Source organism: Mugil cephalus, chromosome 23 (genome assembly GCF_022458985.1).
Source record: "Mugil cephalus isolate CIBA_MC_2020 chromosome 23, CIBA_Mcephalus_1.1, whole genome shotgun sequence".
Lineage (NCBI taxonomy): Eukaryota > Metazoa > Chordata > Actinopteri > Mugiliformes > Mugilidae > Mugil > Mugil cephalus.
Window position 1 is genome coordinate 15,452,911 of NC_061792.1, and position 14,204 is coordinate 15,467,114.

The 14,204-nt window shown below is 48.5% G+C and overlaps 2 protein-coding genes across 4 annotated transcripts; one reads left to right on the forward strand and one right to left on the reverse strand.

Annotated features, from left to right (window-relative positions):
- Window positions 1–4,541: 4,541 nt before the first annotated feature.
- On the forward strand, window positions 4,542–8,929 carry clcn4 (chloride channel, voltage-sensitive 4). Its single transcript, XM_047576244.1, has 12 exons — window positions 4,542–4,719; window positions 5,263–5,417; window positions 5,497–5,596; window positions 5,736–5,923; window positions 5,996–6,118; window positions 6,190–6,396; window positions 6,471–6,551; window positions 6,632–7,177; window positions 7,333–7,519; window positions 7,594–7,992; window positions 8,072–8,288; window positions 8,375–8,929. The coding sequence occupies exons 1-12, from the start codon at window positions 4,704–4,706 to the stop codon at window positions 8,463–8,465; spliced, it is 2,310 nt and encodes a 769-aa protein (XP_047432200.1). The 5' UTR covers window positions 4,542–4,703; the 3' UTR covers window positions 8,466–8,929.
- LOC125000653 (high affinity cGMP-specific 3',5'-cyclic phosphodiesterase 9A-like) lies at window positions 8,926–14,173 on the reverse strand. 3 transcript variants are annotated; one of them, XM_047576253.1, is made up of 14 exons: window positions 13,506–14,173; window positions 13,174–13,323; window positions 13,046–13,085; window positions 12,867–12,969; window positions 12,638–12,780; window positions 12,295–12,354; window positions 12,040–12,217; window positions 10,293–10,415; window positions 10,132–10,224; window positions 9,966–10,033; window positions 9,719–9,821; window positions 9,518–9,622; window positions 9,255–9,401; window positions 8,926–9,167 (listed from the first exon to the last, which is right to left on the reverse strand). In XM_047576253.1, exons 1-14 carry the CDS (start codon window positions 13,654–13,656, stop codon window positions 9,042–9,044), a joined length of 1,590 nt encoding a protein of 529 aa, XP_047432209.1. In that variant the 5' UTR covers window positions 13,657–14,173; the 3' UTR covers window positions 8,926–9,041. The 3 variants fall into 3 exon arrangements, with proteins under 3 accessions (XP_047432209.1, XP_047432210.1, XP_047432208.1); XM_047576254.1 differs by lacking the exon at window positions 9,966–10,033; XM_047576252.1 differs by lacking the exon at window positions 9,966–10,033 and having other exon boundaries at window positions 9,255–9,622.
- Between the last annotated feature and the right edge of the window lie 31 nt (window positions 14,174–14,204).

Consider the following 14,204-nt stretch of genomic DNA (forward strand, 5'->3'; position numbering starts at 1 on the left):
TTTGTCTCCGTGTTAGTCCTGCGATAGTCCAGAGTGGACCCCCCCTCTCTCCCGATGCCAGCTGGGATAGACTCCAACACCCCCCGCGACCCTAGTGAGGATTAAGCGGTAGAAGATGAGACGATAAATTGAGATGTTAATGTAAGAATCTTTGTCATAGACGATCTTTGTCATCCTCACTCACAGTTTACTCGACTTTTTAGACAGAAAGTGATTTTAAATGATAGAAACACATGAACCATGACCATTGCTGCCCTCTGGTGGTTTGAAATTACTTTAATTGTACTTTCAGGGGAAAAAAATATTTATTGTTTAATATTATCTACCAATTAAATATCATAAAAAATACGTTTTATTCATTATCTGCAAACGAACTAAAACTGTCTCTGACACACAGTGGAGGGAGACGGAAACAATGTACAATCTAGTTGACTCACTTTTTAGACAAAGTGATTGTGTTGCCGATACAACACAGAGCATAGTGCGTCATTATTGTGTCAGTTTTCGGCTTGGAAACATATGTTTGTGAGTAGATATAAGTGCATTGTTCATAGTACTGATGATACCGTGTGTTATGTTGATTATTATATGTAATATCTGGATTGTGTTAGCGTTTTCTGTGACGTTAGCCGGAAGCTAACGGATCTTTGTACAGCAGTATTTTACGAATATAAAACTAATTTGTATATTTTGTTTGTCCTTTTTTACATTGAATCTCTAGTAAAGACTCTACGTGGATCCTCTGAGTCAGAGTTTTTCTTGGGACCTGTTGTTCATCTGCCCAGTTGTGGTAGCGGCCCGAGGCCAGAATAGTGTTTTTAAACGGTCAACACACAGGAACCACGACTATCACTGCCCTCTGGTGGTGACTAAGATGAACTACAACTCACCACCTCTATCTCTGCCCTCTGGTGGTCACTAAGAGGAACTACAACTAACCACCTCTACCTCTGCCCTCTGGTGGTCACTAAGAGGAACTACAACTAACCACCTCTACCTCTGTCCTCTGGTGGTGACTAAGAGGAACTACAACTAACCACCTCTACCTCTGCCCTCTGGTGGTCACTAAGAGGAACTACAACTATTTAGTTTTGACGTTTGTTTCTTGTCAATGTCGATCACACACTCACACACATCCAGCGTTTCTAAACTACTTTAATTCCTGCTTTCTGAAAATATTTATTATTTAATATTTTCTACCAACTAAAACTAAAACATCTTTAGTCGTATTTGTTTGTGTGAATGAACCACATGAAATTCAAACGTAGGAGGTAATATTTGAACCAGAGGACGTCCTCATGTAAAACTAATCCTGTATAACTGAGCTATAGACGATCTTTGACACCTTTACTCTCTAGTTTACTCTACCTCTGCCCTCTGGTGGTCACTAAGAGGAACTACAACTAACCACCTCTACCTCTGCCCTCTGGTGGCCACTAAGAGGAACTACAACTAACCACCTCTATCTCTGCCCTCTGGTGGTCACTAAGAAGAACTACAACTAACCACCTCTACTTCTGCCCTCTGGTGGTGTGAAATTACTTTAATTCTACTTTCAGGGGAAACAAATATTTATTATTTAATATTATATACCAATTAAATATTATAAAAAATAAGTTTTATTCATTATCTGCAAATGAACTAAAACTGTCTCTGACACACAGTGGAGGGAGACGGAAACAATGTACAATCTAGTTGACTCACTTTTTAGACAAAGTGATTGTGTTGCCGATACAACACAGAGCATAATGCGTCATTATTGTGTCAGTGTTCGGCTTGGAAACATATGTTTGTGAGTAGATATAAGTGCATTGTTCATCGTACTGATTGTTAGAGTCATCTGTCATATATGTAGGCATTTGTGTTCAGTGGGTACTACCTGAAATCCACAGCAGGTGGCGCTCTGCACTTTGGCCGGATGGTGTTAAATACAACAGGTAATTACTCTGCAGGTGCTGCTGACTGGGGGAAGCAAACAGTTTTTGACCGGCATTGTTGTGTGGTTATTGCGTTGTGGCAATCATGTGAGCCTTTGTTTTGAGTTTACATTCAAGTTATGAAGTAAATAGTAGTTTGTGTAAAATTCGGCTGAGGTCGCTTATTGGTTAAGAGCGCAAGATTTGAAATAAATGTTGGTGACTGCATACGACGCTCAGGTGTTAATTCATTCATTGGATCCGGAAGACGACGCGTCAACTACGAGAACTGGTACAGCAGCCTTCTCAGGTGGCTTAGGTTCGTTTTGTTATTTTTTAAGAACTAATTTAAGAGCATTGTTCATAGTACTGATGATACCGTGTGTTATTTTGATTATTATATGTAATATCTGGATTATGTTAGCGTTTTCTGTGACGTTAGCCGGAAGCTAACGGATCTTTGTACAGCAGTATTTTACGAATATAAAACTAATTTGTCTTATTAATATTTTGTTTGTCCTTTTTTGTATTGAATCTCTAGTAAAGACTCTACATGGATCCTCTGAGTCAGAGTTTTTCTTGGGACCTGTTGTTCATCTGCCAGTTGTGGTAGCGGCCGAGGCCAGAATTAGTGTTTAAACGATCAACCACACGGAACCACGACTATCTCTGCTCTCTGGTGGTGACTAAGAGGAACTACAACTAACCACCTACCTCTGCCTCTGGTGGTGACTAAGAGGAACTACAACTAACCACCTCTACCTCTGCCCTCTGGTGGTCACTAAGAGGAACTACAACTAACCACCTCTACCTCTGCCCTCTGGTGGTGACTAAGAGGAACTACAACTAACCACCTCTACCTCTGCCCTCTGGTGGTCACTAAGAGGAACTACAACTAACCACCTCTACGTCTGCCCTCTGGTGGTGACTAAGAGGAACTACAACTAACCACCTCTATCTCTGCCCTCTGGTGGTGACTAAGAGGAACTACAACTAACCACCTCTACCTCTGCCCTCTGGTGGTCACTAAGAGGAACTACAACTAACCACCTCTACCTCTGCCCTCTGGTGGTGACTAAGAGGAACTACAACTAACCACCTCTACCTCTGCCCTCTGGTGGTCACTAAGAGGAACTACAACTAACCACCTCTACCTCTGCCCTCTGGTGGTGACTAAGAGGAACTACAACTAACCACCTCTATCTCTGCCCTCTGGTGGTGACTAAGAGGAACTACAACTAACCACCTCTACCTCTGCCCTCTGGTGGTCACTAAGAGGAACTACAACTAACCACCTCTACCTCTGCCCTCTGGTGGTGACTAAGAGGAACTACAACTAACCACCTCTACCTCTGCCCTCTGGTGGTGACTAAGAGGAACTACAACTAACCACCTCTACCTTTGCCCTCTGGTGGTCACTAAGAGGAACTACAACTAACCACCTCTACCTCTGCCCTCTGGTGGTGACTAAGAGGAACTACAACTAACCACCTCTACCTCTGCCCTCTGGTGGTGACTAAGAGGAACTACAACTAACCACCTCTACCTCTGCCCTCTGGTGGTGACTAAGAGGAACTACAACTAACCACCTCTACCTCTGCCCTCTGGTGGTCACTAAGAGGAACTACAATTATTTAGTTTGACGTTTGTTTCTTGTCAATGTCGATCACACATTCAGACACATGCAACGTTTCTAAACTACTTTAATTTCCGATTTCTGAAAATATTTATTATTTAATATTTTCTATCAATTAACTACTTTTCAATTAACTACTTTTTTCCTGGGACTTCCGGTAATTAATAAAACTACAACTAAACAACGTTTAGTTTCTTGGTCATGATACACTCAAACACCTCCAAACTTTTCTAAACTTAATTTATTATGTAACATCTAAAACATCTAAAAGTACAAAGTATGTATAAAATATTAAAGTATATATATATATATAACCTCTCCGTCATAGACTGCTGGGCATACCAACATATAACCAACATATTTATCATATGTTTATTCTCTCATATTCAGTTTATTCACTCATTAATAAGCACATTTCCACGAACATCACCATTTACACAACTGTTTAATTGTTTACTGTACTAATTACATTAATTTCTGTCCTCCTGTGTGTTTTTACTCTGTGTATTGTATTTTATTCTGTTTAGCTGCTATAGTTCTTTTTATCTTTATTGTTTTTTATTGCTATCGAACCAAAGAGCTGTCAAACTGTATTTCGTTGTGTTTCACTGGACACTGGACACAAACTTGTTCTTATTCTTTCCAGAGTAAAGATATATTATATATTAGAATATATCAGATATTCTAATAAACGGCTCTGATTCTTTTGTTCCTATCATCGCCCTCCAGTGGCCACAAACAGGAACTGCAGCTAAAAAACCGTCGTTTATTTGTTTTTTTGTGATTCATACAGTCACACACCTCCAACCTTTCTAACCCACTTTAATTCTGCTTTATGAATGTATTATATTTAACATTTTCCACTAATCAAAAGTAATGAATCAGTGATAGACCACAGATTTTAACTTGTTTACATGGGATGAAAAAAAACGATGTTTGAAGCATCTTTTGATAGACGATCTTTGTCATTGGTCCAATCAACGCGAGAAGAACCGTGAGGTTGAACAGGTGCATTGTGGGATACAATCTGTGACGCTGACTGCTGTCGGTAGATGAGTTTCATCTAAATATTATGTAAAATGTCCAGTTTACTGGACTTTCTATAAGTGAATCGTTTGGAAGAGACATTTCCTCTGAGGACGGACTGAGACATGGAGGCCGGTGAAGGTAAAAGACGACGTTATCTCAGCGTAAAGACAAGACGCTAGCTTAGCATCGGTTGCTAACGTAAATAAAGACGCAGCTGCAGAGTTTGGTTCCTTTATGAGGTCGGAGATTTAAAATAGATTATAGACGTGTGTAGCTGTGTTTATAATATTTTATATGAAGGAGGTTATTTTATGGGTTAATCGCAGTTTACAGCAGGATACAAAAGGGCAGAAAGAATCTCAGCAGTAAAAAGATAAATGATAAAATAGAATAAAAAGATACAAGGAAATATTAACAGATGATGTCAGATGTTAGACAGGTGGACCAGGTGTTACTGGCTCATAAAGATGTACATAGTAAATAGGAAAAGTGTGAAACCTCGAGGTGTAATAATATTAAGAAAGTTCATTGTGGATATATTGTTATATATCATGTATTTGTAGATGAATCTGTCTGATTTTTTCTTAATTCTATCTGCATCTAATTGACAGACAGTTAATTGTGGCTGACAACAGGCCCCTAATCGTGTCCTTTATCTGTCCCAATGATCCACCTGCTCAGGTGTCAGTGCTGCCACGCCCACAGAGGAGATGAACGGAGCTGGAAACCTGATGGACTTCCTGGACGAGCCTTTTCCTGACGTGGGCACGTACGAAGACTTCCACACCATCGACTGGCTGAGGGAGAAATCCAGAGACACTGACCGCCACCGCAAGGTGTGTGCAGCCTTTCTTACTTTTAGATATTTAGAGTTTAGTCCCCACATACACATATGACCAGTTATTTGTCTTCCAGATCACCAGTAAGAGTAAAGAGTCCATGTGGGAGCTGATCAAGAGTCTGCTGGACGCCTGGTCAGGGTGGGTGGTGATGCTGCTCATCGGTCTCCTCTCAGGTCAGTCACAGACGAGCTCTGTCTGTGTTTTTTACTGCACACTGAGTCACTTTGAACGCACCATGACAGTAAAGTTTGTGCTTCTTACGGTTCCGAGCATCAACAACGTGTGTTGGAGTTGAGGGTGGTTTCTGTTCAGGGACTCTGGCCGGGGTGATCGACCTGGCCGTGGACTGGATGACGGACCTGAAGGAGGGCGTGTGTCTGTCTGCCTTCTGGTACAGTCACGAGCAGTGCTGCTGGACGTCCAGCGAGACCACGTTTGACGACAGAGACAAGTGTCCACAGTGGCAGAAGTGGGCGGAGCTGATGACGGGCCACTCTGAGGTGGGATGAGAAGACGCAGGAGAAGTGAGGCTGAGGACGCTGTGAAGTAACGCGACGTGTCTGTGTTTCCAGGGAGCGGGAGCCTACGTGTTGAACTACTTCCTGTACATCCTGTGGGCTCTGCTCTTCTCCTTCCTGGCCGTGTCGCTGGTGCGAGTGTTCGCTCCGTACGCCTGTGGTTCAGGAATCCCTGAGGTAACGCGGAGGCTGAAGACGTCTTTAGCTGTTTACTGTGACATGATGATGATGATGACGTTTGTGTTCAGATCAAGACGATCCTCAGCGGCTTCATCATCCGGGGCTACCTGGGGAAGTGGACCCTGCTGATAAAGACAGTCACCCTGGTGCTGGCGGTGTCTTCAGGGCTCAGTCTAGGGAAGGAGGGTCCCCTGGTCCACGTGGCCTGTTGCTGTGGAAACCTCTTCTGCAGCCTCTTCTCCAAGTACAGCAAGAACGAGGGCAAGCGGCGAGAGGTGCTGCCTCGGTCCGGATGTTTGTCCGGGGAATGAAAGCTTGTTTGCTTAAACGCGCTTTGTGTGTCCTGCAGGTTCTGTCTGCAGCTGCAGCAGCTGGAGTGTCGGTGGCCTTTGGAGCCCCCATCGGAGGGGTTCTGTTCAGCCTGGAGGAGGTGGGTTTGTGGAGCCCCGGTGTGGTGCGTCCATTCATGCATTGTGACTTTGTCTAGAGCCGTGTGTGTGTGTACTGCAGGTCAGTTATTACTTCCCTCTGAAGACCCTGTGGCGCTCCTTCTTCGCCGCTCTGGTCGCTGCCTTCACGCTGCGCTCCATCAACCCGTTTGGGAACAGCCGCCTGGTCCTGTTCTACGTGGAGTACCACACGCCCTGGTACATGGCCGAGCTGGTGCCCTTCATCCTGCTGGGGGTGTTCGGGGGTCTCTGGGGGACCCTCTTTATCCGGGCCAACATCGCCTGGTGCCGGCGGAGGAAGACCACCCAGCTGGGGAAGTACCCGGTGCTGGAGGTGATCGCTGTGACGGGGATCACGGCCCTGCTGGCGTTCCCCAACCCGTACACCCGGCGCAGCACCAGCGAGCTCATCTCAGAGCTCTTCAACGACTGCGGGGCCCTGGAGTCGTCGCAGCTCTGCGACTACATCAACAACCCCAACATGAGCCGGCCCGTGGACGACATCCCGGACCGGCCGGCCGGGCCCGGCGTCTACAACGCCCTGTGGCAGCTCGCCCTCGCTCTCATCTTCAAGATCGTCATCACCATCTTCACCTTCGGCATGAAGGTCAGTCGCCACATGTCGCTCATGTCCGGGGGCCTGGTTCCGGGGGCTGGGTTCTTGGGTCCGGGTTCTTGGGGCCGGGTTCCGGGGGCCGGGTTCTGGGGGCCTGGTTCCGGGGGCTCAGAGAGCAGCACGTTGACCTGACTGTCTCCCTCCAGATCCCCTCCGGGCTCTTCATTCCCAGCATGGCGGTGGGGGCCATCGCCGGCAGGATCGTGGGGATCGCCGTGGAGCAGATGGCCTACCACCACCACGACTGGATCATCTTCAAGAACTGGTGCCGCCCCGGAGCCGACTGTGTGACGCCTGGACTCTACGCCATGGTGGGGGCCGCCGCCTGCCTGGGTGAGTGCCCCGTCCCGACTGCAGACTGGCCCAAGTCAGGCCGCCTGGTTTCACACACCTGTACCTGTCCTCAGGGGGCGTGACCAGGATGACCGTGTCCCTGGTGGTCATCATGTTCGAGCTGACGGGGGGGCTGGAGTACATCGTGCCCCTGATGGCGGCCGCCGTCACCAGTAAGTGGGTGGCGGACGCCTTCGGGAAGGAGGGCATCTACGAGTCCCACATCCAGCTGAACGGTTACCCCTACCTGGACGTCAGGGACGAGTTCACCCACCGCACGCTGGCCACCGACGTGATGCGGCCCCGCAGGAACGACCCCCCCCTGGCCGTCCTCACCCAGGACTCCACCACGGTGGAGGACGTGGAGACGCTGATCAAGGACACGGACTATAACGGCTTCCCGGTGGTGGTGTCCAGAGAGTCTGAGCGGCTCATCGGCTTCGTGCAGCGCCGCGACCTGACGCTGGCCATCAGTGAGTCCCTCACGTCCTCCCCCTCCCTCCCCCTCTCTCCTCCCCCTCCCTGTCTAATTTAGCTGCCCTGCCTCCACAGAGAACGCCCGTCAGAAGCAGGACGGCGTGGTGAGCAGCTCCGTGGTCTACTTCACGGAGGACGCGCCCCAGCTCCCGGCCAGCAACCCCCAGCCCCTGAAGCTGCGCCGCATCCTGAACCTCAGCCCCTTCACCGTCACCGACCACACGCCCATGGAGACCGTGGTGGACATCTTCCGCAAGCTGGGCCTGCGCCAGTGTCTGGTCACCAGGAGCGGGTACGACCCAGTCCAGAGAAACCCCCCCCCCCCCAGCCCCCCTCCCCCGGTGGGACCTCTGACCTCTGACCTTTCTCTCCCTGCAGGCGTCTCCTGGGCATCATCACCAAGAAGGACGTCCTGCGGCACATGGCTCAAATGATGAACCAGGACCCAGAGTCCATCATGTTTAACTAGCCCCCCCCCCCTGCACCCCCCCCGTCCTCCCCCCCCCCCATAGTGACCACAGCACCAGTGTTTAATGTCTGTTATTTATTGCTGCTAGTTCCATTGGTCAGAAAACCACTAAGAAGGAGACACTAGGAGCTGAGCTGAAGGTTGTTTCTTAGATCATGAGTGAAGTAATCGCTGCTGCTCAGTCTTGTTTTGCCATATTTCTGTGAAGCTGCTGGTCTTGATAAGCCTGTCACTTTGTGAGAGGAGGGGGACGCGTCTCTCAGCAGGTCAGACCAGACTAATGGATGTCTGCAGGCTCCTGATCTCGCTCGCTGCCTGTCTGTGTTGTACATAATGAAGATTCCTGGTGTGTTTTTTTTTTTTAAAGTTGTTGGAAACACTAACCCTGAGTCTGGGCGGCTCGTTGCTCTTATTTATTTATCAGCTGTGCTCAGACACAAATAAACCGTGGGACGGAGACTAAAGCTTTGTCACGTTTTATTACTGGTCACCACACAACACAAGACGCTTCAGCCTGAGCAGACGTAACGTATCAATCACATGTTAATATTTACTGAAACAAAAGAAACACACTCCTCATCTTCCTCCTGTCGGAGGCTTGGCCTCCTCCTCCTCCTCCTCCTCCTCCTTCACCTCCTTGCTGGCTCTCTCCATATCAGAGTAATAGTCCAGGGCCCTGCGCACCGGCTCCAGGATGTGTTGCTGCACGACAGAACAGGGGTTAGTATCAGACATGAGACATGAGCCAGGAAACTGGTCCACATGGAGCCACGTGGGCGGCAGCTTTACCTCCAGACAGGGGAAGAGCTTGGTGAGCTCGGTGAACAGTGGCAGGAGGACAAACCGGATGAAGTTGGTCTGAGAGGACGGTTTGGACACTTTGTCCCGGTCCATGAAGGGAGTCACTGGGAGGCCTTTGAGTTTCTCCGAGTCGCTCTGCGCCAGAGAAATGGACAGAGAAGGACAGTCTGTTACCTGGTCTGAGGCGGGACACGCGTCCCTTCCTGCCCAAGGGCCGGGACCACGGAGGACGGAGGACGGAGGACAGAGACCTGGTTGAAGAACTCCTGCAGCAGACAGTCCAGCCAGGGCTCGGCCACCTCCATGGGCCTGGCCTCGTTGGAGATGTCGCTCACCTTCACCATGATCTTCATCAGCTGCAAACACAGTGCAGACAGTCAGGGAGGGAGGAGGGAGGAGGGGGGAGGGAGGAGGGGGGAGGCCCGGCCTCACATCAGTCCCAGCATCCTCACCACTTCCTTGTGCTCCCTGTTGGTGAAGTCGAACACGGGCTGCAGGACTTTGAACCTGTTGAGGATCTCGTTGTGTCGGGCCATGTCCGTGGCCAGGATGCACCTGGAAGAGGAGCGTAAGGTTGGGACGTGTGGGGGACGTGTGGGGGACGTGTCGGGGACGTGTGGGGGACGTGTCGGGGACGTGTCGGGGACGTGTGGGGGACAGCGTGGGGGACAGCGTGGGCGGCGGCAGCACGGAGCTTACTTGATCATTCCTCCTCGGATGTGTTTGTACTGCTCACTGCTCAGGTTTTTAAGGATGTTGCACTCTGGCTGCAAACAGAAGGTTCACTTAGACCACAACACTCCTGTGTGTGTGTGTCTGTGTGTGTGTGTGTGTGTGTGTGTCTGTGTGCGTGTCTGTGTCGTACCTTGGACAGGATGCCGAAGGCCACGGCGCAGTGGTGGTTCTCCAGCGGGGAGATGTCGTTGTAGCGCAGAGCCAGGTCGGTCTGAGCGTTGATCTGGGGGGAGAGAGGCGTCAGTGAAGGCCTGACCCGGGCTGACGGGTGGAGGACCAGCCCCCAGTCACCTGGTACACGTTGTTGTATCCGGGGTGGTCCAGGTCGTGGCACAGCGCCGAGGTCAACATGATGAGCAGCTCCACTCGTCCCAGCTTGTTCCTGAGGTCGGTCAGCCAGATCAGCCCGTACATCTGCAGCACAGGGTCCAATCAGTGTCTGGCTTTAGAGTCTGGGCCTCGGTGCTGGGGCACAGCAGGGCAGGCTGCTGGGACCTCTGTGTTTTTGCCGTATGATGGGAGACTTCCACAAGACGCCACACGAGTTTCATTTATTTTCACAGTATGTTTGGCTCCATAAAGGCTTTTATGTAGGATTTAAATATGTGTAATTTAAACGATAACTTTAGTTAATTTAGACGTCACATGGAAGCGCCTCTGGTACCGTCATTAATTATTACTATTAATGTCTATGGTCTTACCGGACGTTAATCAAATACATGAACATCCGGAACGTTGCGCCGCATTAGCATTAGCATTAGCATTAGCTGTTTGTGAATGAAGAGGAAAGAAACTATAATTATTACGGTTATTGACATTACGGCAGCTTAAATATGTTTAAATATGTGAAATAAATGAAACTAATTGTCCCTGTTTCTTCACTTTATCTTGATAACGTGTTATTTATCTCTAACAGTCGGTTTTAACCGGTTTATTCTGCAACATTTACTGAACCTGTTATTTCATTAAACTTTACTTTTAGCAGACGCGGTCACAGTCAGTGTAAAGTCACTTGTGTCATCAGCTGTTTGTGTTTGTGTTTGTGTGTGTGTTTGTGTTTGTGTGTTTGTGTCAGTGTTTGTGTTTGTGTTTGTGTGTGTGTCTGTGTCTGTGTTTGTGTCAGTGTTTGTGTTTGTGTTTGTGTTTTTGTGTGTGTGTGTGTTTGTGTTTGTGTTTGTGTGTTTGTTTGTGTGTGTGTGTTTGTGTTTGTGTCAGTGTTTGTGTGTGTGTTTGTGTCAGTGTTTGTGTGTGTGTGTGTGTGTGTGTCAGTGTGTGTGTCAGTGTGTGTGTCAGTGTGTGTGTTTGTGTGTGTGTTTGTGTGTGTGTGTGTGTTTGTGTGTTTGTGTGTTTGTGTGTGTGTTTGTGTCAGTGTTTGTGTTTGTGTCAGTGTTTGTGTTTGTGTTTGTGTGTGTGTTTGTGTTTGTGTGTGTGTTTGTGTTTGTGTCAGTGTGTGTGTTTGCGTTTGTGTTTGTGTGTGTGTGTGTGTCAGTGTGTGTGTCTGTGTTTGTGTGTGTGTTTGTGTCAGTGTTTGTGTGTGTGTGTGTGTGTGTGTGTGTCAGTGTCTGTGTCTGTGTCTGTGTTTGTGTTAGTGTTGGTGTTGGTGTTGGTGTTTGTGTTTGTGTTTGTGTGTGTGTTTGTGTCAGTGTTTGTGTCAGTGTTTGTGTTTGCGTTTGTGTTTGTGTGTGTGTGTGTGTCAGTGTGTGTGTCTGTGTTTGTGTGTGTGTTTGTGTCAGTGTTTGTGTGTGTGTGTGTGTGTGTGTGTGTGTCAGTGTGTGTGTGTGTGTGTGTCAGTGTGTGTGTCAGTGTGTGTGTTTGTGTGTGTGTTTGTGTGTGTGTGTGTGTTTGTGTGTGTGTTTGTGTCAGTGTTTGTGTTTGTGTCAGTGTTTGTGTTTGTGTTTGTGTCAGTGTTTGTGTTTGTGTCTGTGTTTGTGTTTGTGTCAGTGTTTGTGTCAGTGTGTGTGTGTGTGTGTGTGTGTGTGTGTGTGTGTGTGTGTGTGTGTGTGTGTCAGTGTTTGTGTCAGTGTGTGTGTTTGTGTACCATCTGAGTGACACAGAAGCAGTGCTGGAAGTTGTGGAAGGGGATGTTGTTGTAGTGGCAGTAAACCTGGAACAGGAAGTTCTGCAGCACCTCCAGCTCGATGTGGAAGGCCGTGAGGAAGTCCAGGTCTGTGTACATCACCTGGAGCAGCACCAGCATCTCCGCCTCCTCCCACTGCCTGACAACAGCGCCACATGCAGGTGTGAGAGGGCGGCGCAGGTGTGTGTGTGTGTGTGTTGTCAGGCTGATGCTCACCAGTTGTCAAAAATGGGAGTTTTCAGAAGCTCTCGTACTTCTCCTGTGACCTGCAGAGAGCTGCAGCAGCACAGAGAAGACGTCAGTACCGCCCCCTACAGGCCACACACAGTCACTGCACTAGAAAGATGAAGGTCCACGCTCGTGTCTGTGCTCATGATTCAATGAGAAGCTTCTAGATTAGTTTCAGTGGTGAAAATGCTCCCTGAACTCCTCACGCACTAATTATCCACCTTTTAGCTGAGTTAAACCAGGCAGAGCCTTTCTCTTTCCTTTTCTCTTTCCTTTCCTCTTTCCTTTCTTTCTTTGTGGCCAGGCTGTGTAGCATCTGAGCAGAGGTCACCTCATGTTGAGGAACTTCATGCGGACCCGCTGGTGCTCCTCCTGCACGCTCAGCTGAGGCGTCCTGGCTTTCAGGGGGGTCTTGGGGAGATGCTGGTTGCCGTCTCCCTTGAAGAGACCCATCCAGCTCAGGTGCTTGACGCTCTGACCGAGAAGAAGACGAAACCTTTACTCTTACCGTGCACCTCCTCCACCTCCTCTCAGCACCAGCTCCAGGCTCAGCCACCCACCTCCAGCTTCCTCTTAAAAGACTCCACCTGGCTCTTCAGCTCAAAGATGGCGTCCGGAGTCTTCCCCACGTCTTCAATCACTTTGGTCTCCAGGTGGTTCAGCCTGGGGAGGGGGACAGGGATCAGCTGATCCTGGTCCAGCAGCACGCGTCAGCACATCAGCTCCACGAGACACTCACCTGTGCTCCATGCTGTCCAGCTCCGGAGGCATCGGCACACCTGAGAGACATCACTGTCACTTTAATACGACGCAGCTCCACTTCTAGAAGCCTAAATGTTGACATAGATGTAGCGTGAAGCTGCTCACTGTGCAGGTCTGAGGCCACGGCCTCCAGACGGTAGCACGAGTCCGGAGTGTTGGCCTCCAGCCGGGGCGAGATGTTCACCACGCTGCCTCTCCAGTTGTACATCTTGAGGACGTGGTGCGGCTCCACCTCAGCGGCTGCTCGGAACAGATCTGAGGCACAGAAGGTTTATTGTAACCGGCTGCTACGGTAAACGTTAAGCTGTCACACGGTTTATTCGTCCCTGTCTCAACCTGTCAGAGCCACATGGAGGCCAGACAGCACCAACCGTCCCCCTGCCTCCCATTCCTTCCCTTCCTCCTCTGTTTGACCACCACGTGTCTTCCTGTCTCACCTTTGACGTCTGCAGCAGAGCAGTCACAACCAAACTCCGCTTTCTCCAGCTTCCCATTCACCATGAAATAAATGATTTTCGTTGTCATCCCAGGGCCATGTGGGACGTGACCAGCTCCAGACATGAAAATGGGACCTGTTGACAGTGACATGCACACCTTGAATGGGCAAGGAGGCACCTGCAGCTGACATGAAGCCCACCTCTAGAGTGAAGGAGGCCGGCCTCAGACCTGAAGAGGACTCGAAAAGCTCCAACACCAGCTCCATGTGCAAGCTGAGACCCTTCTACCCAGACACGCAATATTAATTCCATTTGTACGTGCAACTTATAAATGACGATAAGATAAGATAAGATAAGACAAGATCAGAAATGGGGAAACTCTTTTTATTCATTCTAGTGCAATAACCAATGTGCACTTTTATATTTACTTATATTTCTTCCTTTTTTACATTTAGTAGTAAAAGCGTTTTGATTTTTATGTTTTGACTAAGCAACCTTGCACAAACATTCTCCAGTCTACCTGGACCTACACCTGTACCTGCGGAAATGTCTATTTTTATAATACAATTACTTTTGTACATATGCCAATACTTGCACGTTGTTTATTCTGTTTTTCTTTTTTATCTCATTATTTATCTTTTACATACTCCACTCTTTATTCTTATTACTTTTCTGACTTTTCTGCTGTTGCAAACTGCA

Excerpts from the sequence above, each read along its gene's own strand:
- clcn4 (XM_047576244.1), top strand. Across the intron at positions 6,119-6,189 it reads GTGGTTCAGGAATCCCTGAG|ATCAAGACGATCCTCAGCGG; the intron begins GTAACGCGGAGG and ends GTTTGTGTTCAG. Across the intron at positions 6,552-6,631 it reads TTCTGTTCAGCCTGGAGGAG|GTCAGTTATTACTTCCCTCT; the intron begins GTGGGTTTGTGG and ends TGTGTACTGCAG.
- LOC125000653 (XM_047576252.1), bottom strand. The coding sequence starts at position 13,656 with ATGTCACTGTCAACAGGTCCCATTTTCATGTCTGGAGCTGGTCACGTC. Across the intron at positions 12,218-12,294 it reads ACTCCCATTTTTGACAACTG|GCAGTGGGAGGAGGCGGAGA; the intron begins GTGAGCATCAGC and ends CGCTGTTGTCAG. Across the intron at positions 9,168-9,254 it reads AGCTCTTCCCCTGTCTGGAG|CAACACATCCTGGAGCCGGT; the intron begins GTAAAGCTGCCG and ends TCTGTCGTGCAG.